This window comes from Chenopodium quinoa, unplaced genomic scaffold (genome assembly GCF_001683475.1).
Source record: "Chenopodium quinoa cultivar QQ74 unplaced genomic scaffold, ASM168347v1, whole genome shotgun sequence".
Lineage (NCBI taxonomy): Eukaryota > Viridiplantae > Streptophyta > Magnoliopsida > Caryophyllales > Amaranthaceae > Chenopodium > Chenopodium quinoa.
Window position 1 is genome coordinate 1,456,917 of NW_018744240.1, and position 19,898 is coordinate 1,476,814.

At 33.7% G+C, this 19,898-nt stretch overlaps 2 protein-coding genes and 2 pseudogenes across 2 annotated transcripts; 3 read left to right on the plus strand and 1 right to left on the minus strand.

Moving 5' to 3' along the window:
• The first annotated feature begins 605 nt into the window (after positions 1 to 605).
• On the plus strand, positions 606 to 5,323 carry LOC110694748 (protein PIN-LIKES 3-like). Its single transcript, XM_021871924.1, has 10 exons — positions 606 to 1,332; positions 1,439 to 1,518; positions 1,629 to 1,753; positions 2,018 to 2,139; positions 2,269 to 2,439; positions 2,541 to 2,633; positions 3,505 to 3,605; positions 3,721 to 3,773; positions 3,862 to 4,047; positions 4,724 to 5,323. Exons 1-10 carry the CDS (start codon positions 1,195 to 1,197, stop codon positions 4,849 to 4,851), a joined length of 1,197 nt encoding a protein of 398 aa, XP_021727616.1. The 5' UTR covers positions 606 to 1,194; the 3' UTR covers positions 4,852 to 5,323.
• Positions 5,324 to 7,293: 1,970 nt separating this feature from the next.
• LOC110694750 lies at positions 7,294 to 10,223 on the plus strand (annotated as a pseudogene).
• A 208-nt stretch (positions 10,224 to 10,431) lies between these two features.
• Positions 10,432 to 10,857, minus strand: LOC110694792. Its single transcript, XM_021871963.1, has one exon. It carries the CDS (start codon positions 10,855 to 10,857, stop codon positions 10,432 to 10,434), a length of 426 nt encoding a protein of 141 aa, XP_021727655.1.
• Positions 10,858 to 15,669: 4,812 nt separating this feature from the next.
• Positions 15,670 to 18,557, plus strand: LOC110694793 (annotated as a pseudogene).
• The last annotated feature ends 1,341 nt before the right edge of the window (positions 18,558 to 19,898 follow it).

The following is a 19,898-nucleotide window of genomic DNA, read 5'->3' on the forward strand; positions in this document are numbered from 1 at the left end:
TATATATATATATTATTTGAATATTTGATACAATTATAATAATATTATTCCAAATCTAGCTTTTATATTATCTTTATGACAAAAATATTCCTCTTTTTGTATTCATAATTTTTCCATACACATTTACCTAAAATATTATTCCATTAATTATCTGATAAATGGAGTAATATTAGATTTTGCTAAAAAAGTAATACTCCATGATAAAATTGATTCATATTATTGATGTTAAAGAAATTACTTTAAAGCATCACTTTTTTTGTTAGATACATTTCTCTATGAAAAATATGAATCGGTTAATTATTTTTTTTTTAAAAAAAAAATTAGACCTACCGTACATAACACGGGGCCTAATCTAGTCTCAATAATAATTATATAATTAAAATAAAGATGCATCTTGTTGATATGGGTAGTACATCAAATCCCATTAAAGCAATAATGGACAATATTATATAATTAGTAAAAATCAGCTTACTTTAGAGAACAAATGTATAATAGTGAATCACTAAAAAAAAGTTTTACAGAGTAATCAAATTAAATATCTAACTTCAGTAAAATTTAATTTCAATTTAGTAAAAATGACTTATTTCAGTAATTATAATCTAAGATTATTATAAAAATAATTTAAGAGCAGTAAACATCAGATAATTAAAGAGAACATGGCTGTAATGAGTGAAGTTGCTAGTGCCCGAAGCTAGCTAGAAATCTAGAATACACCATGACATATGGCGAATGGATGGTATGGGATGATGATGTGATGAATTTCCTCGAAAAAGAGAGAGATCTCCTCCCATTATCGCAATCCTTTTCTCACTAATTGGTCGACATAACACTTGCTCGGCCTTGTTTTTTTTATTCGAAAGCTACATACTTCTCTAATGAACTACTTGTGTTATATAGAAAGAGGTTATTGTCCTATCGTTCGAGTGTTCTATCTTTATGCAAAATTATACCAAAAACTTCATCATAGAGCTATATATATTTGTCCATACTATCCATATTACAAAAAGATCGGAGTATCGTTATTTTGTATTTTTAGTTAAATACTCAAATGTACGAATATTTGAAAGGTTTTTGTCTTTAACATATACTAACATGTATATATATATGTTGTGAGAACGAACAATGATAATAGTAGTCGGGAGCAATTAAACTAGAATTTGAGTTAGTTATTTTTTTCTAAAATAGTTAGAAAAAATGAGTGGAATCATAAATCTATTAGTGATGGCTTCAATGCCAATAGCAAAGGTGCTATTACTTGCGGCCATTGGTTCCTTTCTTGGTTTAGACCGTGTTAATATCTTGGGTGAAGATGCTCGTCACCATTTGAACCAAGTGAGTATAAATACTTCAGTTTACGTCGATTTGTTGTGTATGTGCATAATTTTTTTTATTTTTTATTTTTTTTTATGAAATTTGCTCTTTGTTTTGGTGTGTTTAGGTTGTGTTTTATGTATTCAATCCGGCACTTCTTGCTAGCACCTTGGCAAAGACAATAACCTTTGAAAGCTTTCTTACATTGTGAGTTTATGCATATGAAAGTTAGCTTAGATTTAGCAATTTTTTATACTACGTATGTATATAAAGTTTGTACTATGTATTTATTTGATTTGTTTATGTGGTTGATGAAGGTGGTTTATGCCAGTGAACATCTTTATTACATACCTTATTGGCTCAATACTTGGGTGGGTACTTATCAAAGTTACAAAAGCTCCAAGGCATCTCAAGGGCCTTATTATAGGAGCATGTTCAGCGGGTAAAATCTTTACATTATTTATGATTTATTCGCTTTTTTGTTTTGTACTAGTATATGTTAATTGCCCTTGCTAGTTGGCCCCGTTAAGTCCATGGAATAGTATCCAATCTTGGAGATCAAATCCCGTATATTTTGTCCTTTGTGGCTCTTATTACACCAATATAAAGGATTTACTAACGCATAAAAATAATTTTTTTTTTTAATGAGATCAGGTCACTATGTTACATATGATTTCATTGTTTGTGTTGGATTGATTTGCGATAGGTAACTTGGGGAAACTTCCCCTCATCATCGTCCCAGCAATGTGTAGAGAAAAAGGCAGCCCCTTTGGAGATGTTGATGTTTGCCAATCATATGGTTTGGCATACGCTTCACTTTCTATGGCGGTAATAAAGGCTTGTTTATTGTTGTTTTAATACGCCTTATTTTGATTAATAAGCTACACAATTTTGAAATCTTAAAACCAAATACTGAAAACTGACTATGCTAGCTATTACACATTGTATGTATTCCAGCTCGGAAATTTTTACATATGGTCATACACTTACAACATCATCCGAATATCTTCAAGGGAGATTGTAGATGTAGATGCAAATCACTCTGAAGTTGGAGATGAAACATATGGGAAGAACACAGAATTCTTACTTAAACCTGCTGATTATTCTCTAATGACTCCTAACAACAAGGTTAGAACTTAATAAACTTAATTTACCATCACTTCATCATATACTGTGAATTACTGAATATTGACTTTTTTTTGTTTGATGATGATATATAATATTGGCAGATTCCAATGTCATTAAAGTTTCAGCAAATGTTATCCACATTCTCAGGAAAGATCAATCTCAAGCCATTGTTTTCACCTTCTACTATTGGTGTGGTACGCTTGGTTCCTTTTTGCTCTTTACTCTAAGTAGGTCTATAACCAGTAATCAATGCAACCAATTAGTGTTTAATCCAAATACTTGTGTTAGATAGGATAGTTTTAAGTACAAGTCCTTTTTCGACGTTGGGTAGGTTCAAGTACTGGTGGTACCACTAAAAATGAAAAGATTTGTACTTTGTACCCTTCTATACAAGTACTTGATTTTATTTTCCTTCGGGTTTTTAAAGATGGGCTCGACCCGATTTTGGTCAAGCTATGGATATAAATTTCGGTTTGAAGTCGAGTCCGGATCAACCTCAATTTCTTTTTGGCAGGCCAAGGACAAGTATTTTAAATATTTCTAGTTTTTCTTTTTCATTTGCCCAGCCCAAAATGGTTGGAAAGCCCGATTGGTCCGGTCAAAATTTACAGGTTTTGGGCAAGGTCTGAACCTTGGCCCGACTACCCAACTTAATAGGTTGATTCTTTAGCCTTTGGCCCAACCAAAAGCCAGTTAACTTTGGCCGACGTCTTTTTAGATATATAGTTTATTGACTTTAATATGATAAGATGTAAGTGGGGTAATTGAGGTATCAAAAAATCATAACAAATTATAGTGGAGTTAATAGTGTAATGAAAAGTAAAAAATGTATAAGGGGAAAAAATAATATGTAGTAATAAAATACAAAGTATAAAAGGGTAAAATTGTTGAAGAGATATAATATGAAAATGTAGTAATTTGCCAAATTAAAAAAGGTGTAACTCTAAATCGATCTAATCGTCATCACTTACCTCATCAAATGTGTCTTTTTAAAATAAATGACAACATTATTTTATATTCATTCTATGCTCATCATTCATTAATTATGATTTCTTGATTATACAGATAGTTGGATTTATGATTGGTTTAATTCCTCCACTGCGAAAGTTGCTGATTGGTAATGATGCACCACTCCATGTCATTGAAGATTCAGCCTATTTGCTTGGGTACCAACTTAATTAACTACTAACGCTCTCTACTCATCTTAATCCCCTTTACCATAATATATGTTGCTTAGGTTATTTTTAACTCGAATACTCCATCTGTTCGGAATTAATACAGGGATGCAGCAATCCCAACCATCACGTTAATCCTCGGAGCAAACCTGCTTCTAGGTACTTTTAAAAACTCCAATTCAGTTACCAATCAATATGTTTTGAGAATCCACACGCTTTGATAAATTGGATGATTTTTTATATTCAGGTTTGAAGGGATCCATAATTCAGTTTAGAATTGTAATTGGCATAGTAGCCATACGTTACATTTTACTTCCCCTACTCGGCATTCTTATAATCAGGGGAGCTATTCGCGGTGGTATTTTAAAATGTGACCCATTATTTCAGTTTATTTTGCTACTTCAATATGCAGTCCCGCCTGCAATGAACATAAGTACGTTATCTAACTATTGAATTTTTTTTCTTAAATACGTGCATTTGATCAACATACACCAATATAATTTTCTAGGTTACTCTAATCATGGTCGATATTATTTCTAATAGTAATACATACACGCATTTCACTATTTAACCCAAAACCCATTCATACTTCCCTATAAGTCCTAGAGAGGGTGAAATAAAGTTTCCCATAAGCCTTTAAGTGACACTTTTAATTTAAGGTCTTTTTTGAAGTTTGTCTAATGAGTATTAGCTCATGTTAAGTTTAATTGCAATTTTTTTTGATGACTGAAAACCTACATAAATTATAATTTAAGTAAATTTAAAAGGGAAATTATTTGTATTTAAGACCCTAAATAATATATTCAATTATTCACAACAAAAGTTAGGGTTCTTCAAATTTAGATTAGGGTTTATAGATTCAAATAAATTTGTACTCGTATTAAGGAAAAAAAATAAATATATATTACTGTATGAAACTGAAACAACACGGAGTATAATTTATGATCCTTAATTAATTACCCACCTAATAATTTGTCGTGTATATATAATAATCCTTGAGGTCCTTGACTGCCTAATAGTTTATCGTACGTGTATCACCTACCAAATGTTTGTTAGTACTACGTACGAGTAACTTCTAAATTTTGATGATGAGCTGTGAAAAATGACAGGCACAATGACTGAGCTATTTGGAAATGGTCAAAGTGAATATTCGGTGATATTGTTGTGGACGTATGGTCTAGCTGCGGTTGCACTCACTCTTTGGTCCACTATCTTTTTGTGGCTTGTGGCTTCTTAGTTACTCTTCATTTTGAACTACTTTCCCGCTCACTAATCACATATAGTACTACAACTCTACGGTTCGCATGTGAGAGGGGCAGAGGGCACTTAGAAGATCGAAGTCCCTTACAAGTAGGGGCGAAATTGAAGATCCCTCTAACAAGTCCTGAAAGGGAGAGCGTTGACCATTCGGCCAGCTTTTGGTTCTTTCTTTTACAAGTAAAATGTATACTATCAAATGCTATACTTTTAGTGTAATATACAGATGAATTATACACGTACAAGAGTACTCTGCAAATATAGTGCAATGAAGTAAATTTGTATCTTCAAGTTTTATAGAGATGTATCTAGACTAAATGCTAGCTACCTAGTTGGTTTTGTCTGTTGTATTCAAGATTTAGGATTAAATTTCATTGTATTATTTGTTGTTTGTGACTTTACGCACACACATACTGAACCAATTCTTTTGTGTGAAATTAATACTCCCCATGTTCCAGAATAACCGACATACTTAAATTTTGCATACATGTCGATGCACTATTTTGACTTATTTTTACATAAGTAAATGCCAATGAAAATTATATATATATATATATATATATATATATATATATATATAAAAGTTATATTATGAAACTTTATATTAGTACCTATCTAGCAACATAATTTATAATAAAATATGTTGTTATTATGTTAATAATAATAACTTATATATTAGAATTTTTTTTTGAAAGTTTAATGTTTTTAACTTTATGTATTAAAAATAATAAAAATACAAGTATATTTCAAACCAAATGTAATTAAGAAACCCAACAAAAAAATATAAAAGTGACTAGATTTTAGATTAGTAAAGGTATGTTTTGTTCATTTTATTTTCATTAATATCAGAGCTCATAAATTCAGATTAGTTCAGAAAAATTTAGGTAAGATAAGTCGAGGAAAAATAAGTCTTGATACTTCCTTTGTGATTTTTTAAGTGAAATGTTTTGGCTTTTTGCACTATTTACTACATTATCCACTTTGGATGATGTTAGTGATTTATTGCGTAGTAGTTGGAATCATTTCGATTATTAATATTCAATTGTTTTAATTTTAATTTATTGTTAATCAAAGATATTATTGGTCAAAGTTCTACATCGACATACTCACATACGTGCACAGGAGAATTATTGTTTCACGTAAAAAAATATGGAGGGAGTCTAGGTTAGTAAGAGTTATCCAAGTACATATTACAACTACGATAAATTTTATTAAGGTGTATTAATTTAAGTCTAGATAAGTTATGTTAGGTTGACTTAAATGAAAATTAGGTGAATAAAACATAGTACCCTAAGGCCTTGTTCTTTTGAGCTTCTAGGCAGAGAAGCCCGTAGACCTGGCAATCTTGACCCAGACCCGAAGACCCGACCCATGACCCGAAATCGACCTGAAAACAGTAACCCGAAATTGACCCGAAATCCGAAATCAACCCGACTCGACCCATACCCGACCCAAATGACCCGACTCGAAGTTGACCCGATACCCGAAGTGACCGGACTCGAAGTTGACCCGATACCCGAATTGACCCGACCTTAATTTAACTTGAATTAATTGACCTTAATAGACCCGAAACCCGAAGTGACTAGAACTAAAATTACCTTATACTTGAAATGCAGAATCAATTTAAGCCAAAGACTTGACCCGAGCAAACCGAAACAGAAAATAACCGCAATCAAACTGACTTATTTTTTTTTTTATTATTTTAATTTGTAATGTGTAACAGTGTAAGTAATTTACATATTTTGAGTGTTACTTTTCTCGACTTCTTCGGCTTTTTCTCTATTGAGTTATAAGTTATTAAAATTCGTAAAAACATTGAAAATTAACGTCTATTCTACGGAGTTTGTCCATAAGATTAAGAAAAAATTTACTAAAGCTTGAAATAAAAGTCACAATTCTCACAAGTCAGGAAAAAAAATAGTACAATAATAATGCGTACATAACATAATGTTCAATACCAAATGAAATAACAAGGTCTGATAGGCAAAGATAGCTACCGACCCGAATATGACCGACCCGAAATTTGGACCCGAAAATTGATCTGACTCGAACTCAACCCGACCCGACCCGACCCAATTATCCGTTGACCCGAAATCAATCCGAAACCCGAAATGACCCGACCCGAACTTGACCCGATAACTTATTGACCCGAACCGAAATGACCCGACCCATACCCGTCCCGAATGACCCATTTGCCAGAGTAGAGCAGAGCAGATTTCAGTAGAGCAGAGCAAAGCAAAACAACTCAAAAGAATATGGCATAGCTAATTCATTTCAAATGGAGGAAAATAGGGGATATGTAAAGCTAAAAATCACGTGCGTGGACTTAAGTATCCAAATACGCTGCAGTTTATATACTATGATTAATCATTTTTATGGACAATAATTGAGTAACTACGGTGTTATGTATCTTAGCTTCTTCAGTACACTTTCTGATTTTCTCTTGTATAAAGCTTCTTCTAAGTATATAGAATAGTCATAAGCTAGTTGGAAAAATGAGTACAATGAATCTATTTGTGATGGCTTCGATGCCAATCTTGAAGGTGCTTTTGATAACTGCCATTGGTTCATTTCTTGCGTTAGATCGTGTTAATATACTTGGCGAGAATGCTCGAAAGCATTTAAACAAAGTAAGTACTTCGTATACACTTAAAGATCATATCATATAATATCGTTTATTATTCGTCTTTCAATTTAAGGAATGATATTCATGTGTTTTGTAACTCATGTTGATCCATGGAGTTTTGAGTTATTATGACTTGTTTGTGGTGTGTTTAGGTTGTGTTTTTCGTATTTGGTCCGGCGCTTGTAGCTAGTAACTTGGCAAAGGCCGTCACCTTTGAAACCTTTCTCACTTTGTGAGTTTCTAAGCATCTCTCCTTATCTCCATTAGCTATTATCTCTATTTGATTGATTGACTCTGTACGTAATAGTTAATATATAGCCGTTGTTACACTTGTGTTTTTACTGTCTTTGATGTACAACTTTGATTATAATTGCATATTCTCTCCATATTAATTAGACCCTACATGATAATACGGGTGACAAACTTCAGCCTAAAATTTCAATATTTGACCTCATAAAGTCATATTCCAAACGAATGACCACTTTAGTAATTTTTTGTCTAATTAATTTTTTTTATTTGCATAGTTAATTACGGTTGTTTTTGTTTGTACAACTATAGGTGGTTTATGCCAATAAACATCTTCATTACATATCTAATTGGTTCAATTACTTGGGTGGATACTTGCCAAAGTTACAAAAGCTCCAAAGCATTTCAAAGGCCTAATAATAGGATCATGTTCTGCAGGTAAATCTTTACGTATACGTGTAGAATTGAAAATTGTACATATATCTAACAGATGATCATGAGATTAATGTATGCATAACATGCTCGTTTGTTGTGGGTAAACTAAGTTTTTCCGATTGCGGTGTTCTAATAGGGAGTTTGGGGAAACTGCCCATCATAATTGTCCCAGCAATGTGTAACGAGAAAGGCAGTCCCTTTGGTGCAGTTGATGTTTGCCATTCTTATGCTATGGCTTACGCTTCACTTTCAATGGCGGTATGATTATTAAACCCTACAGGCCAGCAATACTGTTGTTTGGAATTTGATCAAATTTACCATAATATCATTCGTCCTTGTACCAATATACAGGCTCACAATGTCATAATATTAGTATCATAAAACGTTGGAGTTAATGAGAGATTTTGGGACGATATGACAAGTATTAATAAATGGAGAGAGTACCATACTATGTAACTAGTGATTATGTTTACGAGTACTTATGTGGTTCTGTGGTTGAATTTCAGTTAAATGGTATATTTATCTGGTCGTACACATACAATATCATCCGGATATCATCAAAGGAGATTGTAGAAGAAGTAGATCAAACATCACCAAACAGAGAACCTCTGCTTCCATCACAGAACAGCCAGGTTAAATTAGAGCTTCACACCCTTAATTAATTAATTTTCTTGGAACATCCCTAATTTTGACATTTTCGTGTTTAATGGTATATATGTTGACGTGCAGACTCCATTATCATCTAAATTACAACAATTCTTAACTACATTCCCAAGAAAGATCAATTTCAAGGCATTTTTGGCACCTTCTGCTATAGGAGTGGTATTACTTAAACCCCTCAATTTTATGTTTTATCCAAAATCTAAACTCGAGTTTAAATTGGTGTGACGTAGTAGTCCCAAGCCAAGCTTCCCTAAACTCGAGTTTGGCTTGACTCATTAGTCAATCAACTACATTTTGATTTTCTTACAGATAATTGGATTTATGATTGGAATGATTTCACCACTGCGAAATCTGCTGATTGGTAATGATGCTCCTCTCCATGTTGTACAAGATTCAGCTTATATGCTTGGGTATAGACTTTAACCAATTAACGCTTTCAACTTTGCTAATTGCGTGCGTACGAGTAATTTTTAAACAAAATGATTAATTTACACATAACAATTCCATAATGCAGAGATGCCGCCATTCCAGCCATCACATTGATTCTAGGAGCAAATCTTCTACCAGGTAAGGTACTTAATATAACTCCGGTTTTAACAACCAAAAAGGCATTATATTCTATTAATTCACACAATTAAGTTAATGCTTTTCTTCAGGTCTAAAGGGATCTCAAATACAAGTTAGAACTATTATATGCATAGCAGTTGTTCGCTACATACTGCTTCCTCTGCTAGGCCTTGTTATAGTCAGGGGCGCGGTTCATGTTGGTATTCTACACGTCGATCCCTTATTTCAATTCATTCTGCTGCTTCAATATGCCCTCCCGCCTGCTATGAGCATAAGTACGTACCTTCACTATAGCATTTTATCTACACTATATGTAAAATTATTTAGGTGGTCATAAATGATTATTTAAGTGCATGAACGAACATAAGTGATAAATGTAACCATCAATTTTTTTTAAAGGACCGTTTAAAAGCTTGATGGTCCTCAACTACCCAATAATTTAGCGTGATTCAATTTGTCATATGTTATAATTAGTCGTGTCCTGTGATATTTGCAGGGACAATGACTCAGGTGTTTGGAAGTGGCCAAAGTGAATACTCGGTAATTTTGTTGTGGACATATGGTCTAGCAGCGGTTTCACTTACTCTTTGGTCCACGTTCTTTTTATGGCTTGTGGTTTCTTAATTCCGTATTTCTGTTCAATAGTCACTATATATTGTATTCCTACAATCCTACTCCATAAAATTGTGTACGGTCATGAACTAAATTATTATTGAATGTGTGAGTGTTATCTATGCCAATGTTGTTGGATTAGTTTCAATGTACATAATATTTCGTAACTTTCGCAATTAAAAAATATCATTGGGCAAGGTTGCTTTGACATTCTAAATAGGAAGTATAAAATGTTAGTGGGACATCTAAAGGAATGGAGTTTTTTGTCTTCCCCTTCCTACTTCCTACTTCCTAACCCTACTACATTCTATGGTACTACGTATATTTTAACTTCTGTGTACATAGACAAACTGTAGCGTCTGATTAGTCCTTTTTTTTTTTTTTTTTTTTTGACAATCAGAAGAAGAGATTTTATTGGATATTATCCTTGTCACCAAGGATAGTAGGCAAAACATCAGGAGTACAATTCTCCATTAAGACTCGTAACTCACTGTGGTCCAAAGAGGACTTAGCAATGAGATGAGCAGCCTTGTTACATATTCTAGGACAAAAAGCAAAACTACAATACTCAAAAATACTAGTCAGACTTATAGCATCAAGGACAGTAAGTTGGGCTGCAGATTTCTCTCGTACACTTCCTTGGAGCATCTTCACAAGCTGAAGGCAATCAGATTCCACCTCTAACCTTCTCAGACCAGCATCATACGCCAGAGTGAGACCAAACATAATAGCCTGAGCTTCAGCTTCTAATGGGGAGCACTCAATAGAGATACCCATACTTGCAGTCATCATGATATCCCTAACATCATCTCTGACGATCATCCCAACTCCAATCATATACCACTTTAGGGATCCTTATCTTTGCAATAGCTGCCACTTCAAACTCAGAGAGTAAATCTCTGAGGTCTTGAACTTGATGTAATTCTGTTTCCAGGGAGCAGGGGTATCCATTTGTCACCCCACAAGCGGACACTGCTCCCATTGCCAATAAGCCATCTTGAACCCTCAATAATCAGATCCCTTGCAGAGACAATAGAGCGCCAGGTGTAGCTTGCGTATGGGGATATTTTTGCATCCCAAAGTGTTTGAGCGCTGAAAGTATTTCCCTTTCAGAACCCGTGCTGCAAGAGAGTCTGGATTAGTGGCAATTCTCCAAAATTGTTTAGCAAGAAGGGCACTATTAAAAGATCTAAGGTCCCTAAAGCCAATCCCACCTTCCTTCTTAGATTTACAGCTCCCAAGATATCAGGGCCAATTTTCGCTCACTGCCTTTCTGACCCCACCAGAAATTCCTTCATAATGAAGTGATGTTTGCAAGGACAGATTCCGGAAGCTTGAAACATTGCATGGCGTACGTGGGTATTGCTTGTGCTATGGATTTTAGCAGCACCTCTCTACCAGCTCTGGATAAATATCTATTTCTCTTTCCACCCTTTCACCTTCTTCCATACACGGTCTTGAATAGCCTGAAAAACAGTTTTCTTGGATCTCCCAAGGTAAGTGGGGAGACCAAGGTACTTCTCGTGTCCTTCGACTCTCGTAAAGTTCAACTTAAACTGAAGAATTTCCTGCAAATTTGCACTAACATTACGACTGAAGGATACTTCCGATTTTTCAAGGTTAATTTTTTGACCCGAAGCTAGCTCATAGGTGGACAAGATATCAATAATCGCCTTTGCATCAGACTCACTGGCTCTTGTAAATAAGAGACTATCGTCTGCAAAAAAATAGATGTGAGATAGTAGGCACATATCTTCCCAGCTGCACTTCCTAGCTTCTGCATTACGAAGAAGGGCAGAGAACCCCTCAGCGCAAATCAAGAAGAGGAACGGTGAAATTGGATCTCTTTGGCGGAGACCTCTAGTAGGAACAAATCTGCCAGACGGAAAGCCATTGACCAGTAGGGAATAAGACACAGACGATAGGCATCGCATTATAAGGGCAACAAAATTCACATCAAACCCCAATTTCATCATCATCCCCTCAATAAAATTCCACTCCACCCTATAGTATGCCTTGCTCATATCGAGCTTTAAGGTCATATACCCTTTTATTCCACTTTTCGTTTTTTTCTCAAGTAGTGGAACAATTCATAAGCAACGAGGACATTGTCAGTTATACGCCTACCACTCTACCAGGGACAAAGGCGCTTTGAGGTTCACTAATCACACCTAGGGCTGGAAAAAGCTGACCCGACTCGACAGCCCGACCCGAACCCACCCGAAATAAATGGGTTTTGACAGAGAATTTCAACCCGTTTATGTAATTGGGTCAACCCGAACCCAACCTGAAGTTAAACAGGTCGGGTTCAGGTTGGAAATCCCAACCTGAAACCAACCCGCCTAAACCCATTTATTTAATTGGGTCGGTTTCAGGTCGGGTCAACCCGAACCCAACCCGCCTAAACCTGTTTACCACTCTGTTTTTACAACCTAATTTTTAAATATGGGCCAATTAAGCCCAAACTATCTAATGAAAAACCCTAAAAAAAAAATCATACCTCACGCCGCTTTTCATTCAATATTTACTCATTCTCTTTCTCTCTCCTCTCTCTTCTCTAGTTCTCTCTCTTTACCCTCTTGTTTTTAATTCTTTTCCATTAAAATTGTTGATTGAAGCTTAGCTTGCTGAATATTCATATCAACATTCCCAAGGTCATTTACTTGTTAATTTCATTCTCTTTACTTAATTTTTTTGTGTTTTGATACGTTTTTTTCGTCAATTTCAGCAATTTACATGTTATTATGCGTTTTGTTTCTTCTATTTCAATAATTTACTTGTTTTAATCTGATTAAAGTTTGTTTGTTTATGGGTTTATTTGTTTATGCTATTTTTTCATCACTTTGATTATGCGATTTTATTTGATTTTTTATCATCTATTTATGCGATTTACTTTGATTTTTTATGAGTTTATGAGAATATTTCAGCTTGTTCATGAGTTGATTTTTTCATCATGAGTTGGAAGCTTGGAATGGTGTGAATGTTGTTAACTAATTTTTTGCATTTTTTGTGATTTCTCTCTGCATTTGGCTTAATTATTTATTTAATTTATTTTTAATCAACCGATTGTTGACAACCTCATTCCTTCTGAACCCATTGAACATGCGAATCCGAATAAGATGATAAAGATACTGAATTATGTCGAACGCAGCAGCACCTGTTTTGATTTTATTGCCTAATTATTTATTATTTATTTGATAATACCCAGCCAGTTTATCATATTTAATTTTATTGTTGTAGGATTGTATGAAGTGTAATGGAATTATAATGGATTTATGTTTGCTTTGAATTTGTATTTTATGTTATTTGAATGATACATGTATAAATACATGTTAAACAAATTACAAGGGTATTTTTAAAATAAAATAAAAAAACAGGTTTAGAGGGGTCGGGTTCAGGTCGACCCGTTTAAAACCAGGTCGGGTTCAGGTTGATTTATTTAACCTGTTTAAGTAAATAGGTCGGGTTCAGGTTGGGGGGTCCTAACCTGTTTATGTAAACAGGTCGACCTGAACCCGACCCGACCCGACCTGTTTGTCAGCCCTAATCACACCCGGGAGCGTGAAAATACTTTTACATGCTAAAAAAAATCTTTAAATGAGAAAATTAACGTGATACCATCATTTAATAATTCTAAAAAAAAAGAAAAGAGATACTATGTGCTTCATTTAAACTAGGGCGTATGCACCATAGCTGGCTATATTTGGGAGCTCTCTTGGTTTGGCCTTATGCCATAAATTTAGTTTTCGACAGTTTATTAATGAGAAAAAATATATATAAATAAATATTTTTTAGGGTATAAATGTCCGCAAATTATTGATAAGACTTAAAAAAAAATATACATTAACATTAATGAGGTCAAATACGTAAACAAACATTTTTAGGAAAAATATCTCTAAAAATGTATTTATCTCTAATATCCCTAAAAACATTTTTAGGAAAAGTATCCCTATAAACTTTTATATCCCTAAAAATATTTATATACCTATTTCCCCTCGGTGATGTTTTTCCTAAAAATATCCATAAAAACATTTATACCCAAGCGCGTTTTTTGTGTGGCTGGCCACACCGTGTGGCCGAGGCTACTCGGTTGGCCAGCGGTCGGCCAAGGGTTATTTGGTCAGGGTTACTTGGTTAGTGATTACTTGGTCGGTCAGAGGTTACTTGATCGGTCAGGGGTTACTCGATCATTCAGGGGTACGGTTATATATCCCTAATAAGTAACCCCGGTCATACGGTGTGGCTAACCACATATAAAACTTTGTATATATAATAATTATTATTATTATTTGATTTAATTCGAAATAATCACATTAAATTTTACTAAAAAGTTGAGGTGAAAACGACCTTAAACATAGAAAATTTTGACTTTTACCACTTCTAAAAAATCATTATTTATTGGCTTTTACCACCTACATAAAAAAAAAGTTTTATTTTACCACCACATAAAAAAAATAAAAGTTGGCTTTTACCACCAATCACCTCCAATTGACGGATTCCATCCATAAATCCGTTAGTGGGGCCTACCAGGCTACCATGTACACGTGTCACTTTATTATTGGGTAAATTTTAAAAAAAATAAAAAAACTTTAAAAAATTAAATAATGTAAAATAAAATAAAAACGCAACCACCAACCAGCTCCCAGCCACTGCCGGGTCGGCTACCAGCCCCACCACCAACTCGACACACAACAACTACCGCGCCGCACAATGCACAAGCCAGAACCACGGATTCCGACCCCATTTCCACCAATTTGCAACCTTAAAACCCTAGCCATCGAATTTTGACCACCCATAAAGCCCCCTCCTACCGAATTCCAACCATTCCTAAAACCCTAGCCACCACCAAATTTCGCACTCCTAAAACCCTAGCCACCACCTAAGCTAATTCCGACCTCCTCCTTAGCCAACACTAAATTCTGACCTCTCCCTAGCCCCACCCGAAATTCTGACCAACCGAGGTGAGTTGATTTCGTTGCCGGCTGGTTGACATGGAAGATTGGGGGAGATGAAGAAGAAACGTCAAAAGGTGGGCCCTACTAACGGATTCATGGACGGAATCCGTTAGTTGGTGGTGAAATCCAATTTTCGGAAATTTTGTTGGTGGTAAAATAAAACTTTTTTTTATTTAGGTGATAAAAGTCAATAAATGGTTTTTTGAAGGTGGTAAAAGTCAAAATTTCCTTTAACATATTTTAAAATAACCCATGCCAACAATTGTACAATTATCAATATAAATTCATCATCATCATAAGCTAAATAATCGAAGTAAAAATAAACTACGTACAACAGTACAAATGCAACCCCACCGTGCATAAGTAATGGAAAATTATAACAGTAAAATAACTTCCTCCAATACATTTTAAAGCTTTTGAGATGTAGCTTCAATGTCTCACCAGTCGGGCGAATATTTAGCTATACAAAAGGAACGTGTAACTGTAAACAATCGGGCGACTGTTTATCTGCATGCTTTTATGTAAATTATAAAAGCAATAATTTTACCTGAACAAAGAAAATCAAACTATTATTAATTAGCCATTCATATCATAGACTTTTAAGACTTTAAAACAATTAAATTATTACAAATTAAAGGGAGCGAAGAAAGAATTTAATTTGTTGATTTCACAAAAGTTGGGGGAAAAAAGGAAGATAAAATGGGATTAATAGATTTGTTTGTGGTAGCATCATTACCGGTTGTGAAGGTTCTATTAATCACTGCCCTAGGCTTGTTTCTTGCTTTGGACCGTGTTGATATCTTGGGTGAAAATGCTCGACATCACTTAAACAAGGTTGGTATTGCCTATTGGTTCATTTATTTTTGTTATAGCTAGATTTTCAATTTTTGAAAAAACGAAGATTTATTCAAGGAAATGTTTCATTTCAACAAACGATCGAATAACATTATTATTATGCTGCTGACAATTGTTAAAATATCACTCAGGTTAAATTTGGCTAGTTTTGATGGTTTTTAGGTTGTGTTTTACGTTTTCAACCCGTCCTAGTTGCCAGTAACTTGGCTAAAACCGTCACTCTTAAAAAGTTTCTTACCTTGTAAGTTTTTATTTTTATCCCAAGTTTACGATTCGTTTAAACATAAATGATTTGTTTTAGATTTCTTAGGATTTATTTATTTATTTACTACTCCGTAGTAATTATTTATTTTTGATGTAGGTGGTTTATGCCAGTGAACGTATTGATAACGTTTATTATACATGATTCAATTCCACTTTATTTTTGGGATAACTAGTTTAAACAAGTCATATAAGTTCAATTTACAAAGTTCAATAATTAAATTCAAGTTTTGATGAGAACATATATAAGTGAAAATAAGGTAGATTGAACACACTAAGCTAGCCATTTCGGTCTAATCTCATCTCAATATGCATGAAATTTGATAAATTTGTATCAAATTCAATATACATGAAATTTGATCTAGCTAGAGAAAAAATGAATAATTGTGTAACGGAGAAAGTAGTGTTTTGGTTATTATATTGACAATAGCTGATTGAATTTCCTAATACAATTTCAGTTAGGGGCGGTATACTTGTGGTTGTATGTATACAACGTTGTACGAGTCACGGCTTGTGAGGTGGCGGGAGAAACTGATACAAATTATGAAGCCCTTCTTCCTTCCACCACTGATATAAGCTCTTCATCGGTGAAGTTCTTGCATTGTTACTTAAATGGTATTCTTCTTATTTATTTTTGCATTAGTAACTTGGATTTTTTTTTCTTTTTTATTTTATTTTTGGTGAAATGTAATTTGTGAATTTGATTGACTATATTTCGAATAAACTTGGACAGATTTCTTTTACAGGCAGGTTAAAACAATACGTCAGAATTCTGTTACAAAAGATCAATGCCAAAGCAATATTCGCAGCATCAACTATTGCAGTGGTACCCTCTTAACACTTTAATTTTTGTTACAACTTGGTCTCATTTATATTTTCGGTTTTGATTTATATATGCAACCTGGCCTACCCTTAAACCCCATTTGGTGTACTTAAACTTGGTCCTTTGAAGATTAATCATTATATTTGTATTTAGCCTTTATCAATTCATTTATCATATGATCCAAAAATTGTCATATATAGCAAATTGGTAAGGCAAACCATAAATCTATTAACTTGTAGTATTGAATGTAAGTACTTGGGTTTGCCATCGGAATGATGTCTCCAATCAGATATTTGATGATTGACGACAATGATGCTCCACTCCACGTTATCATGGACTCGGCTTTATTACTTGGGTATGCCATTTCCAAATTATATGCTAATAAAGGGGTCGATATTAGCGAGAATTGTAATTAGATTGTTTAAGTCGTACATCACACAGGTACTAACCTAGTTCAATTCATAATATATAGAGATGCAGCTATCCCTACGGTTACCCTAATACTTGGAGCCAATCTCCTACAAGGTTATCTCTTTTGCCTTCCAATCTTTTAAATCGTACAATCTACAATCAATATAACCCGGCCAATATACAAATTACGAAGTATAGGACTTGATTTTTTTCAATGTATTTTGTTTATTTTGTTGTCAGGTTTAAAGGATTCGAGTATTCAACCTAGAGTTGTTATTAGGATAGTTGTATCTCGTTACATAATTCTTCCTCTGCTGGGCATTCTTATTGTTAAGGGTGCGATCCAAGTTGGTTTTGTTCCATTCAACAATATATTATTTGTGTTTGTTCTTTTAGTTCAATATACCCTGCCACCACCAATTAATTTAGGTACGTACTTTTATACTACGTATATATTTCTCACTTAGTACCCCTTCATGTTTATTTTAATTTTTAGGTTTATTAATTTACACAACTTTAACTATTAATGATATATATATAATTATAAGTAAAAAATTACGTTTTATAAATAAAGTTGATACATGTTTTTTTTAAAAAAAAAAAAAAGTTGATACATGGATAATATACATTGAGAAAGATCATATATTCATATGAAGTACTATTTGAATATTATCATTTATTTTATATACAAAATATAATCAAAATAAATATACAGAGTATGTATGAATGACGTTAAAAGTCCCGAAGCAATTTAAAAAATTATATAATAACGGAGTAGTGATAGAGTATATACACTGATCCTGAGCTTCAAGTCTTCAACCATCAACTTAAGTTTTTGGTTGAGATGGTCTTCTAACATGCTATCAAGAGCTAGCGTGACACATATATTACGGGTTCAAATCTCATCCACCCTTCATTTTAAAGTGGAATATTAAATACTAGGTATGGTGGGCTCATACTAACCGATTATTAGTTTCAACCATCAACTTTAAATTTTAGTTGAGTTGGTCATCAAACAAGCAGAAACGTAACATTACCATAAATTATAATCAAACAATGCTTGCTTTTATATATTCTGATGTTTATCTTACCCGATGATTATGCTAGGAACGATGATGCAATTATTTGGAGCTGGCCAGAGTGAGTGTTCAGTAATTATGTTATGGACTTATTCTTTGGCATCTGTTTCTCTCACCCTCTGGTCCACATTATTTCTATGGATTGTCACTTGATTATATTCATACCTTGTAAGTTTCTACCAATCCGAAAAAAACTGATTTTTTTAATTGTTAAGAAATTTGTCCCATACTAACTTTGAATTTTTTCTCCTCGTTCATACGATGTGACATATATGGTACACAAAGTTAGTTTTAGGCTAAATCGGCCTCAAACCAACAAGATCAACGTCCAAATATGGATCAGAAATTTCTATAATTTTTTTTTAATTTTTTTTCGACATTGATTAGCCATTAGTTGATTTTGTATTACAAGGCAGAAATCAAGAAACGTGCATACTCCATTTAATTTTGTGAAGGACATCGATGATCGATCTAAAAGATGCAAATTTAATTTTGTGACAAATAAACTTTGATAGCCTACTTGGTTAGTGTATTTTTTAGATCGGAAACGGATTCGATTAAACTGATACTGTTATCGAGTGTTTGGTTAGAAGGTTTGGTAACTATTACCATTACCTAGGAGTAATGGTTACCTCTCATTTGTTACCACTAAAAAATGTAGGATAACAAATACCCTTACCCTCCTCAAAGTCTCAAACACAAATAAAGAGAGTAAAGTTTAACTAATTTCTTTCCATAGTTAAACCAAACAAATAAAAAGGTAATAGTTAAATGATTCCTCCCCCCTCTCTTATTTGTTTTCTTTCCATTCCGTTTTCATTATCCGAACCAAACGTCCCCTATACCCGAAGATGGAAGAATAGGCTTTGCCAACATTTAGTTCACGAAGTTCCGGAACTCTACTCTAGTAGTCACTAGACTCACTATACTAAACTCTAAAAAAAGCCTGATAGTTTCAGGGTGATGAAACAGTGGCAGTGTGGCTCCATTTGAATGAATTTGGGAGGCATATGTACTTTGGGAGATGAGTGAAATTTCTAGGAAATTATTTGAGTGATGTTTTTATTTTTGGACTTGTAACTTGTATTTTTTTTGTCCCTTATTTTTGTCCCATTTGACTTTTTACGGTTTTCAAGACACATTTTGAAATGTATATATCTCCATTTTTATACACACAAAAATTATTAATTAAAACTTGATATTAATAAAATATATAATGATACGATTCCAATAAAACCCCACATGAATATATTATCATTTATAGATTAACAAGACTTTAGGGTCAAACTTTTAAAAGTTTGAACCAAAATTATGCAATAAGACAAAAAATAAGGGACGGAGGGAGTAACAACTAACAAGGTAGTACTGAGATAATTTTAAGATACTCTTCACTCTAAGTTTGAATAAGAATGAGACAAGCTTGTCATTTTAATGTACATTTTTTTTTTTTTTTTGAAAGCAAGCTAGGAGGGAATTATATCAAATCAAGCCTCG

Excerpts from the sequence above, each read along its gene's own strand:
- LOC110694792 (XM_021871963.1), bottom strand. The coding sequence starts at position 10,857 with ATGATTGGAGTTGGGATGATCGTCAGAGATGATGTTAGGGATATCATG.
- LOC110694748 (XM_021871924.1), top strand. The coding sequence starts at position 1,195 with ATGAGTGGAATCATAAATCTATTAGTGATGGCTTCAATGCCAATAGCA. Across the intron at positions 1,519-1,628 it reads TTTGAAAGCTTTCTTACATT|GTGGTTTATGCCAGTGAACA; the intron begins GTGAGTTTATGC and ends TGGTTGATGAAG. Across the intron at positions 3,606-3,720 it reads GATTCAGCCTATTTGCTTGG|GGATGCAGCAATCCCAACCA; the intron begins GTACCAACTTAA and ends GAATTAATACAG.